We start from the raw sequence: 15,162 nt of genomic DNA on the forward strand, positions 1-15,162 counted from the left end.
GTTCCGCCTTTGCAGTGCCCTCCACCCTTCCTGGTGTCTGACCCGCCTCCTTCCCAGGCCTTTTGTTCCTGTCCGGGAAAGCCGGCGTCCTGCCGCGCGATGCACCTGCTCGGACTTCTTCCCAGAAGGGCCTGGGCTTCGCTGCTCAACCAGCTCCTGCGACCGCCCTGGGCTTCGTGCACCGGGGCGGTCCGTTGCCAAAGCCAGGTGAGCGAGACATAAGTATTTCTGGTCTGTCCCAGCAGGGCCTCCAGATCTGAAAGTATAGCCTTGCGGCCTGTATTCCAGTAGTGTTACAATCGGTTTTTATCGAGTGCCCACTATGTACTGACACTGAACTAAGCGATTTGGATGCCTGGTCATTTAATCCTTGGAGCAATCTTGAGAGGTTGGAGTTTTTATTCCCATTCTGCAGTTGAGGAAACGGAGGCTGCAAGATTAAATGAATGACTTATACACGGATATGTAGTAAAGGAGTATTTTAATTCATATCCACACTTTTTCCTGAAACTCTTGGACTCAAACAGTAACATTTTTAAGCAAAATGTATGAATATTCCTAGTAAATGAGATGACTAAAGACCAGAAGTAGACTGAGTTCATCTTAGAATTTACCTCAAAATGAATCTCAGAAAAACATTTTCAAATGTCAGAGAGTTTTGGATTTTGGAATTGCAGATAAGGGATTGTGGACTTGAACTTGGACTTCTCTTAGGGCAGATAATGGCCATAGTATGGAACCACCACATCCTCTATTTTTGGAAGGGCATACAGCTTGCTGGTAATGTCACTGATTTAAGTTTTGCCTTACTTCGGAAAGATTCTAATGCTCTCTTAGCAGATGCTTTGTGCTATCGTGAACAGTAGGGCACAGATCTTTTATTGATATTCAATCACAGCATCTTACCAGTCTGAGTTTTTTAGTTCATTCAAGAAATCCATATCTTGTCATTCCACAGGCTTGTTCTGTGTCCTTGAGCTGGTTCCCTTGTCTTCAAGTTACAGTTTTCGTATCTCTAAACCTGATAACCAGTGCTACCTTATTAAAAATTATTATTTTTTTGTCCGGGCACAGTGGCTCATGCCTGTAATCCCATCACTTTGGGAGGCCAAGGGGGGTGGATCACCTGAGGTCAGGAGTTTGAGACCAGCCTGACCTATATGGCGAAACCCCGTATCTACTAAAAATACAAAAATTAGCTGGGCGTGGTGGCATGTGCCTGTAATCCCAGCTACTCGGGAGGCTGAGACAGGAGAATCGCTTGAACCCTGGAGGTGGAGGTTGCAGGAGCTGAGATTGTGTCACTGCACTCCAGCCTGGGTGATAGAGTAAGACTCTATCTGGAAAAAAAAAAATTATTTTTGCTGTTTCAGTAGGAATCGTGACCTGGAGAAGATCATCATAATCCCTACCCCTGAATGGTTGGTGTTGGTAGTGGTGGGTTGTTCAGTGCCTTCATTATTCTCAGATTCTTAAAGTATTTGAGAATATTAAAAATCCAGCTGAGCGCGGTGGCTCATGTCTGTAATCCCAGCACTTTGGGAGGCCGAGGCGGTTGGCTCACGAGGTCAGGAGTTCAAGACCAGCTTGGCCAACGTGGTGAAACCCCATCTCTACTAAAAATACAAAAATTAGCTGGGCGTGGTGGTGGCGCGCCTGTAGTCCCAGCTATTCGGGAGGCTAAGGCAGGAGAATTGCTTGAACCGGGAGGCAGAGGTTGCAGTGAGCCGAGATTGTGCCACTATACTCCAGCCTGGGCAACAGACTGAGACTCTGTCTCAAAAAACAAAAACAAAAACAAAAACCCATATACAGTGAGGAAGCTTGTGTGGTGAAGACCTGACCTCATATATATTACATGTGTAATTGTAAATACAACATGGATTCTTTGGGGTGGGACTGAGATTGGGATAGATGAAATGGTGCTTTGGCTTCCTGTTGCTCGGGGTGAAGAGTCTTTGCAGGTTGGTGGTCAACAGGGTCAGAGATGCCACAGGTCTGGCCAGTGTCCAGAGGAGCCACATCTCACATTCATTCTTCTGCCAGGTTGCAGAGGCAGTGTTAACATCCCAACTGAAAGCACATCAAGAGAAACCAAATTTTATTATCAAGACCCCAAAGGTAATACTTTTTGCCTACCCTATCCCATTAGAGTGCCTTGGAGGACTGACCTCTGCCTTGCATGTTTCTCTGACCCCTTTTAATGTCCTTTACAGTAAATTTTAAAAATATATACTATTCTTGAGATACTAGGTGGGGCTCAGAGTCATTTGAACTCAATAGATTTCAGCTCCAGACCTGAGATTACATAATAAGTGTAGTTTAACTCCTTGTCTGAAATGGACTTATTTTTTGTTTTTGTTTTCACTATGGCTGCTTTCGGTTTCCAGGGTACCAGGGATCTTAGTCCTCAGCATATGGTTGTGAGGGAGAAAATTCTTGATTTGGTTATCAGCTGCTTTAAACGTCATGGAGCAAAGGGGATGGATACCCCAGCATTTGAGCTGAAGGTAAGGGGAGAAGAAAGAGTACGTGCAACCTCACTTACTTGTTCACTGGCCTTCAGTGTCCCAAAGGGCTTCTCATCTGTGTTTTGGAGTCATGCTTTGAACTGTGGCTCATTCTGTTTGACCCCTATAGGAAACGCTGACTGAGAAGTATGGAGAGGACTCTGGGCTCATGTATGATCTGAAGGATCAAGGTGGAGAGCTGTTGTCCCTCCGCTATGACCTTACTGTATCCTTTTGAGTACTGGAGCCTGACCTGTCTCTTTCCAAATCTAGAGGGCTTTCTCTGACAAAAGTGGAGAACGTGACTTTGGGATCTTAGAGGTCCATTGCCTATACTTCTAGTTTCTCCCAGAAGGCAGTTCTGCTGCGGGAGCCTGGCCTGGAGCCCTGTCATTTAACTCTAGTGTGTATCATAATCCTTTGGGGGAGCTTGCAGAAACACAGACATTTGGCTCCAGTCCCAGAGATTCTTAGCTAATTCTGTAGCTGGAATGGGGCTCAATAATTTGTATTAAAAATTTGTTTTTTTGGCCAGGCACGTGGCTCACGCGTGTAATCCCAGCACTTTGGGAGGCAGAGGCAGGTGGATCACCTGAGGTCAGGAGTTCAAGACCAGCCTGGCCAATATAGTGAAACCCCATCTCTACTCAGCTCCTGCTGAGCTCTAGGGCTCTCAGGTTCTGAGTCTAGTTTGGGACTGACTGTCGCCTTGTCCCCACAGATCTCTTTTGACCTAAAAAGTTAGCTGGCCGTGGTGGCAGGCGCCTGTAATCCCAGCTACTAGTGAGGCTGAGGCAGGAGAATCACTTGAACCCAGGAGGCAGAGGTTGCGGTGAGCCGAGATTGCGACATTGTACTCCAGCCTGGGTGACAAGAGCAAAACTCTGTCTCAAAAAAAAAAAAAAAATTTTTGTGGAGATGGGTGTCTTTGTTGCCCAGGCTGGTCGTAAACTCCTCGTTTCAAGTGATCCTCCCATCTTGGCCTCCTAAAGTGCTGGGGTTACGGGTGTGAGCCACTGCATCTGGCCTACAATCTGCATTTTAAACAAGCATCGTGGGTAATTAAGATGCATGTAGTCCTTTCCCTGCACTTTCAGAACCAGTAGCTTAGAAGTTGTTAGGCAAATCCAAGTTCTGAAGCTTGACTATTTTGAGATGGTTTGGAATTTATCTGAATGGGCAGAAATGGCCTAGACCTGAAGTTAGTTCTTGGGTCACTTCTATCTCTACTTCCCTTGCTTTCTGCTGAACTTTTAGTTTTGCTAGGTGAGATTCCTTCATTTGACACTATTCAATATATATTGAATTCCAAGCACTGCTAGGCCTTGGGGATGGTGGAAAAAAGGGAAGGTCCTTGTTCTTACCCTAGTGGATGAGATCCAGTTGATATAGGCCCAGTCCTCCCTAATGTCTGTATACTGGGCCTAATCTTTGGATGCAGTATCCCTCTTAACCCATTTATGTGAGGTTCCCTTTGCTCGTTATCTGGCCATGAATAAGGTGAAGAAGATGAAACGTTATCATGTTGGAAAGGTGTGGCGGCGAGAGAGCCCAACCATAGTCCAAGGCCGTTACAGGGAGTTCTGCCAGTGTGTAAGTGACCTGATGGGAGCAGCACAGTTTGATAGTTCTAGGGGCCACAACCTTGAAACTGGCTGGATAATGGATGTTTTTTCCCATCTTTTTCTTTGCTGTAGGATTTTGACATTGCTGGTCAGTTTGACCCTATGATCCCTGATGCAGAGTGTTTGAAGATCATGTGTGAAATCCTAAGTGGATTGCAGTTGGGAGACTTTCTCATTAAGGTGAGGCCAGGGCTGAGAACTGTGGGAGAAGTCTGGATTTGGCCTAATACTGTTTATGCAAGTCCCAAACTTGGGTGACTCCAACCCTTAAGCCTGCAACTCTAGGACTTTCCTAGTAAAGCTGTTGTATTTCCTATATGTCTGTACTCTTCCTGTGAAATTTCCATCCTTTTTATATGTCAGGAAAGTAGGTACTGCCATTGTTTTGAGTGGAAGGGCATTGACAAGCACTTGGGTCACTGACATTGAGTTCTCAGGTAAATGACCGGCGGATTGTGGATGGGATGTTTGCTGTCTGTGGTGTTCCTGAAAGCAAGTTCCGTGCCATCTGCTCCTCCATAGATAAACTAGACAAGGTAACAAAGAAGACATACTTCAGTAGACCCTATCTAGCTTCTGCCCTGCCCCCAAATCCATACCACTAGTGAAAAATAAGGAGATTGTGGCTGGAAGTGGGCTATTTTGGGGTGGAAGGTAAGGAGGCATACTCTGAAGGATCTGAGTCATCTATACAGTGGGGATTGTGACTGGATTTCTTAAGCTGTCTCTGACTTTGCTGAGTATACAGTTAGCTACTTGTGATGTGTATACTGAATGGAAGTTGAGGTGTCCTTTTTCAGTTTGAGAAAGAAAGATCTTGGGGCTGGGCTAATGTTTGGGTGTTTATGCAGATGGCTTGGAAAGATGTGAGACATGAGATGGTGGTGAAGAAAGGCCTGGCTCCTGAGGTGGCTGATCGAATTGGGGACTATGTCCAATGTCATGGTAAGAACCAAGGTTTTCAGAGCTGTGATAGAACCAGGCTGAAGGTGACATGTGCTCAAATTCTACCTCTGAAACAACTCTTTTCTGTAGATATGCTAAGCTCCAGGGCCTGTCCTGAATTTAATTTCTCTTTTACTTATTGTAACGACTTTGTGTCTTCAGATGGCAAAGCAAGAGGCAAAGGAGGAGGGTTTTGTCACGTGAGACTGGGATCTTTTTTTTTTTTTTTTTTTTTTTTTAAAGAAAATGAGGAAGACTAGCTAGAGCACATCAGGGATAATTTTGAATGAAACACATCTGAGTGAACAGCAGAGACTTTATTTCTCTCCAGGTGGGGTATCCCTAGTAGAGCAAATGTTTCAGGATCCCAGACTATCCCAGAACAAGCAGGCCCTGGAGGGCCTGGGAGACCTAAAGCTGCTATTTGAATACCTGACTTTATTTGGAATTGCTGATAAGGTAAGCTGAATTGCAAATGGACCTCCTGCTGAGCTCTAGGGCTCTCAGGGTCCCGAGTCTAGTTTGGGACTGACTGTAATCTTGTCCCCACAGATCTCCTTTGACCTCAGCCTGGCTCGGGGCCTAGACTACTATACAGGAGTGATCTATGAAGCAGTGCTGCTGCAGACCCCAACTCAGGCTGGGGAGGAGCCCCTGAATGTGGGCAGTGTGGCTGCTGGTGGGCGCTATGATGGGCTGGTGGGCATGTTTGACCCCAAGGGCCACAAGGTGCCATGTGTGGGACTCAGCATTGGGGTTGAGCGAATCTTCTACATTGTGGAGCAGAGGATGAAGGTAGGTCCTAGGTAGGTGTGAGGTGGGGCTGGAGGCCTAAAAACCCTCCTGTTTCTGGAGGTGTAGTTGGAGTGGTTTTCTGATGATTCTTTTTGTCTTGATTTTTGGAATTGCTGGTGGAAAGGAGGTTTTTATTAGTTTTACTTTCTTCTCTCTTATTAGACCAAAGGTGAGAAGGTGCGGACTACAGAGACACAAGTGTTTGTGGCCACACCACAGAAGAACTTTCTCCAAGAACGGTTGAAGCTTATTGCAGAGCTTTGGAATTCTGGAATCAAGGTATGGTGGAGCTGATATCTGAGCCATCTGGGTATGTGTGGAATTTAGGACCCAGGGCTATATCTACCTTATGTCTAGGGTGGAACTCAAAACCTTTTTAGTCTACTAGCTACTACTGGCTACTAGATTGGCTTTTTAGGGTGGGAGGACTAGCCACTTATCTCCGGCTTTCTTGGATATCGATGTTCCTGAGGTTTGTTGCTGTGTTCACTTCTAAGTCCCTTACTCTGTCTTGATCCTTTTCAGGCAGAGATGCTATACAAGAACAACCCCAAACTATTAACCCAGCTGCACTATTGTGAGAGCACGGGCATTCCACTGGTGGTCATTATTGGTGAGCAAGAACTGAAAGAAGGGGTCATCAAGATCCGTTCAGTGGCCAGCAGAGAGGAGGTGAGTGGCGGCAGCAGAAATAGACGGGACGAAGTGTTTCTGCCTTTCCCAGATTCTGTAAGAAATATGCATCTTCTGGCTGAGAAATTATCTTCATGGTTAATAGTGGTAGAGATGAACAAACACCCACTCCAGATGACCATTGCTGCCTGTGAGTATTGACTGGGTGGCCAGAAGAAAGAAAAATGAAATCCGAGTGGGTATTTTGAGACTAATCAACATAATAGACATAGATCAGGTGTTTGAATCCCTTTCATCTTGAGCGTATACATTCTTCAGGTCAACCCACACTACTCCCTTCTGGTTGTATAAGTAATGGGAGCAGATGCAGAGTAAAACAAATCTGGAAAAACAGTGGCTAAGGAGCTAGTATCACTTTCTAGTTTATCACATGAGGATTCTCTTATGTTTCAGGTGGCCATTAAACGGGAAAATCTTGTGGCTGAAATTCAGAAGCGACTGTCTGAGTCTTGATCCTTGCCTGATTCCCATCTGCTGCTCTTCGTAGAAAAGGTTTCCTCTAGAACTGAATTCCTCTGGAATTGAGTGATGGACTTCACAACAACTAGCCAGGAAGGGTGACAAGTACCTTCTGCCTCCTCCATTCTTCCTGGGTGCAGAACTGTAGAAGACCCTGAGGACTCCTGGGCTAGTGTGAGCAGCTATTCTGCATGGGTGCAGATGGCTGGTATGTGAAAGAGACATGCTCTAGCTGCAGAGGCAAATTTGAAGTGCCACCGAATGTTGTCAAGAGGTACTGAGATTGTTGCTGTCAGCAAGGCTCTGGGAGAGTCACCTCAGGCTGAGGATTCTGAACCATTGAGATCAGAAACCAGATACTTAGCCTTCTACTGTAGCTACAGAACCAGATTCTGGTGAATTTGTCCACAATCAGCCATTGGCCTGTCTGGGGAGTTTTTGGAAGACAGCAAAGAGGGGCAATGGCTGCTTTCAGCTTTGAGGACAGATGCTATCCTAAGGGCATGGCAGTACCCATGTTGATTTGACATCTCTCTAGCCCATGCATTGCTAACAATAGAAGAGTGGGGCTGTATGCTTGATAATCTTGAACATTGAACTTAATAGATGACTTGACAAGGTAGAGATCTGATATTTTGAGATTTTGGAGACCATTTCCTGTGCCAGAATCACTGCTCTAACTATTCCATGCCGTGCCATGGAGGCTGTTTTAGAAGTGGTTGGATAACATGTTAAATAAAATATTAAGTGTAGTAGTTTGGGTAATTTGTTATTGTTATCAAGGGCTTGGTTTGCATAGACCATAGAAAATGCTTGAGTGTACTCTGGAGAATTCTGTGAGGTAGAAGTAACCTTCCTGGGATGATGCTTCTGTATTCAGTGATGAGCAGCCACAGTTTCTCCCTCTTTCCCCGTCTCCTCAAGAGGTAGTTTTTTTGTTTGTTTGTTTTTAGACGGAGTCTTGCTCTGTCACCCAGGCTAGAGTGCAGTGGCATGATCTCGGCTCACTGCAACCTCCGCCTCTCGGGTTCAAGAGATTCTCCTGCTTCAGCCTCCCGAGTAGCCAGCTAATTTTTGTATTTTTAATAGAGACAGGGTTTCAACATCTTGGCCAGGCTGGTCTCAAACTCCTGACCTCATAATCCACCCACCTCAGCCTCCCAAAGTGCTGGGATTACAGGCATGAGCCACTGCGCCCAGCCAAGAGGTAGTTTTGTTGCTAAAAATCAACATATAGTGAGCCGGTATGCCACAGTGCTTCACTCTAGAGTGTTGTTGATGACTGGCCTTTCCAAATCCAATTATGTGGATTAAATTATGTTCTACTATAAAGTTCCCCAGATGATGGAAAAATGAGTGAACCAAAGGGTGGTAGCATTGCTTCAAGGAAAAGAGCCCAAGTGCAAAACATGCTTTTTATATGTGCGTCGGGAAGGGTGCCTCTGTTGCAAACGTTTCAGTGTAGTTTAGGGTCATATCCCTAGTGCATGCAGGTGAATGAGAGGCATCTAGACCCCCTAATGGCGCTTCGGCCTTAAAAAAGGTTTAGAAATTCTTGGCAGTGGACGCAAAGTTGCTAGACTAGATCAGAGACCACTGTTTTGCGAACCTCAGTTTCCTTGTTTGTAAAATAGTTGAACTAAATCTTGACCCTTTAATGCTTGTTTTGAAATCCGAGGCAAAAAACGCTTGCAGGCGCCCTTACTTCCGTGTTGCTTCATACTCCTCTTGCGCCTGCGCTGTCTCCTTGGAGCAGAGGCGGGGCCAACAAGCCTGTTTTAGAAGCCCTCCAGTCCTTAGCTCGTTTAGAACACAGGACTCCAAGCTTATTGGAGGGCCATCTTGCCTTACGGCTCCAAGCCGCTTTTTACGGCGTTTTTCAGCTCGCCATTCACTTCGCTGTGAAGATGGCGTCGGGCAGCGGGGTAGGTGTTGTGTCTGAGGAGGAGGTTTTGCGGGGTGGGGAATGGTTTTTCAGACCTGAATAGAGACAAACTCCTGCACCCGACTGGCTTCCCGATATTTCCTCGAGATCCCAGGGTTCAGGTTCAAGAATTCCCCAGTAATAGGCCTTGGCAAAGGGTCAGTAGAATCGCGGAGGTTTCTCGGGTTGGGGTCTTGAGGCTACCTCAGCCTTCTCGTGCAGTCCAAAGAAGCTTCGCTTTCAAAACGTCCCGTAGACGCCTGGACCGCGAGGGCGCGGTTACCTGCTTCTCTAGGGGTCCAGACACGGCGACGGATCTTGACGCTTTTTCCCCTCCACAGACAAAAAACTTGGACTTTCGCCGAAAGTGGGACAAAGATGAATACGAGAAACTCGCCGAGAAGAGGCTTACGGAAGAGAGAGAAAAGAAAGATGGTGGGTGCTAACTACATCAAGGGCTAAGGGTATCACAGAGGCGATGCGATGATGGAGAGCGGGTGGGAGTTGAAGTGCGCTGCCTTCCCACGCGGTGTAAGCTCTGGCAGAGTGCTGCTTCCCTGGGCCTAGGTTTCTACATTTACAAAATGAGAGCGAGGAGGTGGGATGAAGTAAGTAGTTTTGAGATGCTCTTCAGCTCTATTTCACTCTGCTTCCTTGCCCACCCTTTGCTTGGCTCGTTTAATGCTTTCCTGAAGTACAGAGAAGATAACGGAATCCTTAATAGTGACAGAGAAGTTAAGTAGAGTATTTTGCTGCTGTGCATTACCGCTATCAGTGACCCCCCTCTTTCCCTTGAAATTTCTTAAAGGAGAGAACATTCCTGGCCCAATCAAGAGCCTCCCATATAGTCTGAGAAAAGCCGGGGTACTTTGCAGGATCTGTGATTGTTTCAGCTAGTGCTTAGTAGTGCTGTTTCTCTGTGCCTTGTACGTCAGGGAGTTGGCGCTTCTCTCCTGGTTAAGAGATTGCATAAGGAAATGTCTTATTTTGTCATCTGTTTCAAACGTGTACATTTTTCTTTCCCTTTACCTCCAGGCCACCTTGCGCTCACTAACTCTTTCATTTTTTATGTAACATGTAAAATAAACAGTGCTTGACATGTAACAGGCATTTCCTAGATGTTGGTCCCCTTTTATAAATTTGCCCAGCTCTCAGAAGGTTCCTTTCTGTTATGCCTAGGGTATCTGCCTGAGAGCATTCTTGAATGTCCTTGCTCCTGTTTTGAAAAAGTTGCTTCTAGTAACGCTTCAGAAATTCTCCCCCACAATTCAGTTAATCAATGAATATAAAACATACTGCTTTTAGATTTGCTGGCTTTAAAGTGGAGAAAAGCTGTAGAGAGTTGAGGATTGCTTATGATTTTTTCCTGTGTTGAGATTCTCCCCAGCTGCTACTTTAAGTGTCTGTTGTGTCCTTTCAGGAATGATTTTGAAATGAGTAGACCTGAATTTTGGGTTTCATGCCTTTTTTTTCCTTTCTGGTTGAGGAACTATAATATTGAAGGGACTTCCTTCCCCATTATGTTTCAGGAAAACCAGTGCAGCCTGTCAAGCGAGAGCTTTTACGGCATAGGGACTACAAGGTGGACTTGGAATCCAAGCTTGGGAAGACAATTGTCATTACCAAGACAACCCCTCAATCTGAGATGGGAGGGTGAGTTGCTTATCATTTTTCCTCTGCAGCCAAGAATGCATCTAATAAGCCACCTATTTTGGTTTTAGGAAGTGTTGAGGAAGGTCCTTGGCCCCAGGATTACGTCCTTCTTGCCTGTAATTCTATCTTTATATTTGTTTTTCTGTGTCTCCCAAGGTCTCAAGTTGACATGGTAGTGTCTCTAGGAGTGGTCACTCAGTGGGTTTCTTCATGTTATTAGCATTGGCTGGGCACGGTGGCTCACGCCTGTATTCCCAGCACTTTGGGAAGCCAAGGCAGGAGGATTGCTTGAGCCCAGGAATTCAAGACCAGCCAGGGTAACACAGTGAGACCCTGTCTCAATTAAAAAAACCAAAACAAACAAACAAAAGCGTACTATGAGCACTGCAGCTACTACTTAATATATTTTTAAAATTTTTTATTGCCATTATACTTGTTATCAATTCTGATTTACTATTAATATTTTAAAAGGGATTATTTGATCTGTCAGAGGAAGAAATGAAGGAAAGGACTACTGAGGAGATTTCTAGGAGAGAAATTAGGTGGAGCTAGAATAGAGCCTAGTAGTTGTTAATGGTGAAGAAGGGGGGTTTGAGGTTCCAGACTAGCTGCAAAGGCTGTAGTTGTTATGGATGCCTGATTGTACACCTTCTTCCAAGACTATAACCTATAGGAAGAAGGGTCCCACAAGAGCTTGTCACTCTTTTGCCTCCCACTGCTTCTCTGTCCAGTTAGGTTTTCTGGCAGGAGAGCAACACAGATAGCAATGAGTGACACTTCTCTGAGCTGCTTAGTAAACCCACTGTTGTCCATTCCTGTCTGTATTAGTTATCTATTGTTATGTAAATTAACAAATTAACCTAAAGCTTAGCATAAACTACACCACTCACAGTTTCTTTGGGTAAGGAATCTGGGAGGAACCTAGGTGGTTCTGGCTCAGGGTCTTCATGAAGCTGCAATCAAGGAGTTGGCAAGGTAGGTCTGCATTCATATGAATCTTAAGTGGGGCTGGAGGATCTGCTTCCAAGCTCTCTCACATGCCTGTGGTTTGGAAGCCTAAGTTCTTTGCCCCATAGACCTTTTTTCTTTTTCTTTTTTTTTTTTCTGAGACAGAGTTTCACTCTTCTTGCCCAGGCTGGAGTGCAATGGTATGATCTCGGCTCACCACAACCTCCGCCTCCTGGGTTCAAGCGATTCTCTTGCCTCAGCCTCCCAAGTAGCTGGGATTACAGGCATGCACCACCTGATTTTTTTGTATTTTTAGTAGAGATGGGGTTTCTCCGTGTTGGTCAGGCTAGTCTCGAACTCCCGACCTCAGGTGATCCGCCCGGCTCGGCCTCCCAAAGTGCTGGGATTACAGGCGTGAGCCACCATGCCTGGCCACCTCATAGACCTTTCTATAAGACTGCTCACAATAAAGCAACTGGCTTCCCCAGAGCAAGTAACCCAAACAAAGACAGAAGGCATGGTTTTTAAAATAACCTAATTTTGTAAGATACTACTTTTGACATATTCTGTTGGCCAAACAGACCAACTCTAGTACAAATTGGGAGGAGACTACACAGAGTAGGAATACCAAGAGGGTGGGGCTCATCCTGGGGCTGTCTTGGAAGATGACTGCTATACTCTCTCGAAAGCTAAGGCTTTATAGAAATGAAGGCTTAACACTTCTAAAAAGAAGTTTACCTAAAAATTTGAGTTTCTTGGTTGAAAATGATAAGATCCTTAAAAACATACTTGACTCAGGTGCTGTTTCTTCCTGTTAGATATTACTGCAATGTCTGTGACTGTGTGGTGAAGGACTCCATCAACTTTCTGGATCACATTAATGGAAAGAAACGTAAGGCTTGGAGGTAGCTTGTGACTAGGGCTGGAATTGGGTTTTGGAGGTGGGGTGGAATGGAAGGGTAGTTTTTTTCTTCTTCTTCTTTTTACTCATCAAAAGATGGCTGGAGTAAGAAGGGTAGTTTCAACTGGGCTCTTTTTTGATGCCCCTATTAGAACTCTCCAGTTGTTTCAGCACAGGCCATCTTTTACTTCATTATGTAATATTTCTGGAGGCCATGAGGTAAGAGGCCTCATTCTAGAGGCCATGAGGCTTTCAACAGCACCCAAACCATGTACTGCTCCTGGACCCAGCTGGCCAAGGGAGTTTCTTTTAGCCATAATTATTTTTGCTGTGTGTTTTATGAGATGTCATATGAGATGTCAGAGAAGTCAGGAAAATACTTTTTGAGGGGCTGAGGATGTTGTAATGAACTTGCCTTTTTCACTGTTGACCCCATCCAGATCAGAGAAACCTGGGCATGTCTATGCGTGTGGAACGTTCCACCCTGGATCAGGTGAAGAAACGTTTTGAAGTCAACAAGAAGAAGATGGAAGAGAAGCAGAAGGATTATGATTTTGAGGAAAGGATGAAGGAGCTCAGAGAAGAGGTAAGGCTCTCCTATCCTTCCCCTCTCCCCCAGATTTGAATTTTATGTTATGAATCATGAGAGACCCTGTCCTCATCCCACTCCTACTCCCATCCCCAGAGTTGTATCTCCTGAGTTCTGTATATTAGTGGAAACATTTGTTGCCTTTGTTTAGGATTCTCATGATCTGAAGGAAATGGCTCTGAAACTACTTTTTTCTCCTAGACTCTCTGGGCCTTATTTTTTTTTTTGTAATTTAAAAAAAAATTTTTTTTTTGGTGATACAGATATTTCTCAACTTCTGATGGGGTTACCTACTGATAAACCTATCATCAAGTTAAAAATATCATAAGTCAAAAATGCATAATACACCTAACCTACTGTAGTTCAGCCTAGCCTACCTTAATGTGCTCAGAACACATTAGCCTACAATTGACCCAAATTATCTAACACAAAGCCTATTCTATAATAAAGTATTCATCTCATTAATTTATTGAATACTGTACTGAATGTGAAAAACAATGGTTGTATGGATACTTGAAGTACAGTTTCAAATGCATGTCAGTTTTTCACCATTGTAAAATTGAAAAATCTTGTCAGAGCATCATAAGTTGAGGACTGTCTGATCTGTATTATTTGATTTAATTTGTGTAAAAGACTTAACTTTTTTCAGAGGAGTTTAGGTTTGCAACAAAATTGAGAGGGAGATATAAAGATTTCCCATATACCCATTGTCCCCCACAACACGCATAGCCTCCCCCATAATTTTTTTTTAACTACAAGAGGAATTAACTAAATGTACCTAGTCCTAAAGAGACCCATGAAATCAGGCTGACTGCGTCAGAATTCTGTTTCTTCCACTTACTGGCTGTGAATCTTGGGCAAGTTATATAACCTCTTTATGCCTCAGTATCCCCATATTAGAGATCTTAGTATAATATACATGAAGTACTCAGAGCAATTTCTGGCATGTACTGCATGCCCCAGAATGTTAGCATGCCCCAAATGTTGTTATAAACAACATTTGGCTGAGGAGTCTAAACTGATTCTGAGTGATTTTTCCCTCCAGGAGGAAAAGGCCAAAGCATACAAGAAAGAGAAACAGAAGGAGAAGAAAAGGAGGGCTGAGGAGGACTTGACATTTGAGGAGGACGATGAGATGGCAGCTGTGATGGGCTTCTCTGGCTTTGGTTCCACCAAGAAGAGTTACTGAGGCTTTCTATGCTTGGCCAACTTTGGCCTATGCTGGACCTAACTTTGCGTGTGTGTGTGTGTGTAGTGGGGGGTCATTTCTTATTGGGTAATGGGAAAGTTCTTAAGAGTGTCAATGGGGAGGGATAGAGGGTGGGGGCTCATGGTTTCCCTCTACTTTGGGAGAGGGCACAGATTGCAGAGGTAATGCTGTGGCATATTGCTTCAGCCTCAGTATATCACTGGAGTCACAGGACCCCTGCCCACCTGAGTTCCCAATAAAGAAAAACCTCCCCTTCTGAGGCTGCTTCCCCAAAACTCCCCCTGCATCTTTATCTCTCCATCTATCCAACCTCTTGTCTGAACATCCCACCTTTATCCTGTGTTCTGCCTTTGTTTTAATTTTAACTCATGTTCGTCCTGCAACAGAAGCATTCTCTAGGTTCCAGTTTCCAGTTGATTGCATATCCTTGACCAGCCCTTTTTCCCATTCCGCCCTGTGGTTCTCTAGCCACCTGTGCATGCATGTGTATTTCTGCCTGGTTCTGTGGTGTGTGGATGTGTGTGCATGAATCTGTCATATAGAGGGGGTCTGAGCTGGAATCCTAGAGCATTGCTGCCCTGGGGCCTGATGTTCTTGGCTTCCTCAGAGCATGTAACAGGAAATTAAATGGGATGAGTGTTTGGTGTGGTTTGTGTCTGATGAGTTTTTTAACATTCAGGTGTAGATTGTTTCAGCTTCTCTTGTTTCATTTTCTTGAAGGTATATGTTTTTGTCTTGAGCAGGCTTTTGGAAGAACCTGTTTGATGCAAAAAAGAAAATGAAAAACAAAACAAAACAAAAAATCCCCAAAACCTTACTATGGGAGCCCTTGGGTCTTAGAAGCTGTTCAACATGTATAATAAATGGCATTGACTGGGCCTGTTTTACATTTGGTGGGAACATTCCATAA

General features: G+C 44.7%; 2 protein-coding genes across 5 annotated transcripts; both read left to right on the top strand.

Moving 5' to 3' along the window:
- Positions 1 to 65: 65 nt before the first annotated feature.
- HARS2 (histidyl-tRNA synthetase 2, mitochondrial) lies at positions 66 to 9,387 on the top strand. 4 transcript variants are annotated; one of them, XR_010126486.1, is made up of 14 exons: positions 77 to 207; positions 2,047 to 2,121; positions 2,391 to 2,510; positions 2,641 to 2,736; positions 3,978 to 4,103; positions 4,208 to 4,315; positions 4,573 to 4,671; positions 4,987 to 5,080; positions 5,412 to 5,539; positions 5,633 to 5,875; positions 6,038 to 6,154; positions 6,401 to 6,547; positions 6,962 to 7,301; positions 9,293 to 9,387. XR_010126486.1 is itself a non-coding variant. In XM_054489250.2 (13 exons), the coding sequence occupies exons 1-13, from the start codon at positions 100 to 102 to the stop codon at positions 7,019 to 7,021; spliced, it is 1,521 nt and encodes a 506-aa protein (XP_054345225.1). In that variant the 5' UTR covers positions 66 to 99; the 3' UTR covers positions 7,022 to 7,779. The 4 variants fall into 4 exon arrangements, 3 of the variants coding, with proteins under 3 accessions (XP_054345225.1, XP_063521621.1, XP_063521619.1); XM_054489250.2 differs by lacking the exon at positions 9,293 to 9,387 and having other exon boundaries at positions 66 to 207; positions 6,962 to 7,779; XM_063665551.1 differs by lacking the exon at positions 9,293 to 9,387 and having other exon boundaries at positions 3,999 to 4,103; positions 6,962 to 7,779.
- On the top strand, positions 8,778 to 15,162 carry ZMAT2 (zinc finger matrin-type 2). The gene is made up of 6 exons (XM_054489265.2): positions 8,778 to 8,952; positions 9,293 to 9,386; positions 10,481 to 10,604; positions 12,371 to 12,444; positions 12,894 to 13,039; positions 14,088 to 15,162. The coding sequence occupies exons 1-6, from the start codon at positions 8,935 to 8,937 to the stop codon at positions 14,229 to 14,231; spliced, it is 600 nt and encodes a 199-aa protein (XP_054345240.1). The 5' UTR covers positions 8,778 to 8,934; the 3' UTR covers positions 14,232 to 15,162.

The sequence above is a fragment of the Pongo pygmaeus genome, chromosome 4, assembly GCF_028885625.2.
Source record: "Pongo pygmaeus isolate AG05252 chromosome 4, NHGRI_mPonPyg2-v2.0_pri, whole genome shotgun sequence".
NCBI lineage: Eukaryota > Metazoa > Chordata > Mammalia > Primates > Hominidae > Pongo > Pongo pygmaeus.

Bases quoted from the DNA above. Each gene is read 5' to 3' on its own strand.
- HARS2 (XM_063665549.1), top strand. From the start codon at position 100: ATGCACCTGCTCGGACTTCTTCCCAGAAGGGCCTGGGCTTCGCTGCTC. The intron at 4,104-4,207 runs GTAAGTGACCTG...TCTTTGCTGTAG, and splicing joins ACAGGGAGTTCTGCCAGTGT to GATTTTGACATTGCTGGTCA. The intron at 4,672-4,986 runs GTAACAAAGAAG...GTGTTTATGCAG, and splicing joins CCATAGATAAACTAGACAAG to ATGGCTTGGAAAGATGTGAG.
- ZMAT2 (XM_054489265.2), top strand. The intron at 9,387-10,480 runs GTGGGTGCTAAC...ATTATGTTTCAG, and splicing joins AGAGAGAGAAAAGAAAGATG to GAAAACCAGTGCAGCCTGTC. The intron at 13,040-14,087 runs GTAAGGCTCTCC...TTTTCCCTCCAG, and splicing joins TGAAGGAGCTCAGAGAAGAG to GAGGAAAAGGCCAAAGCATA.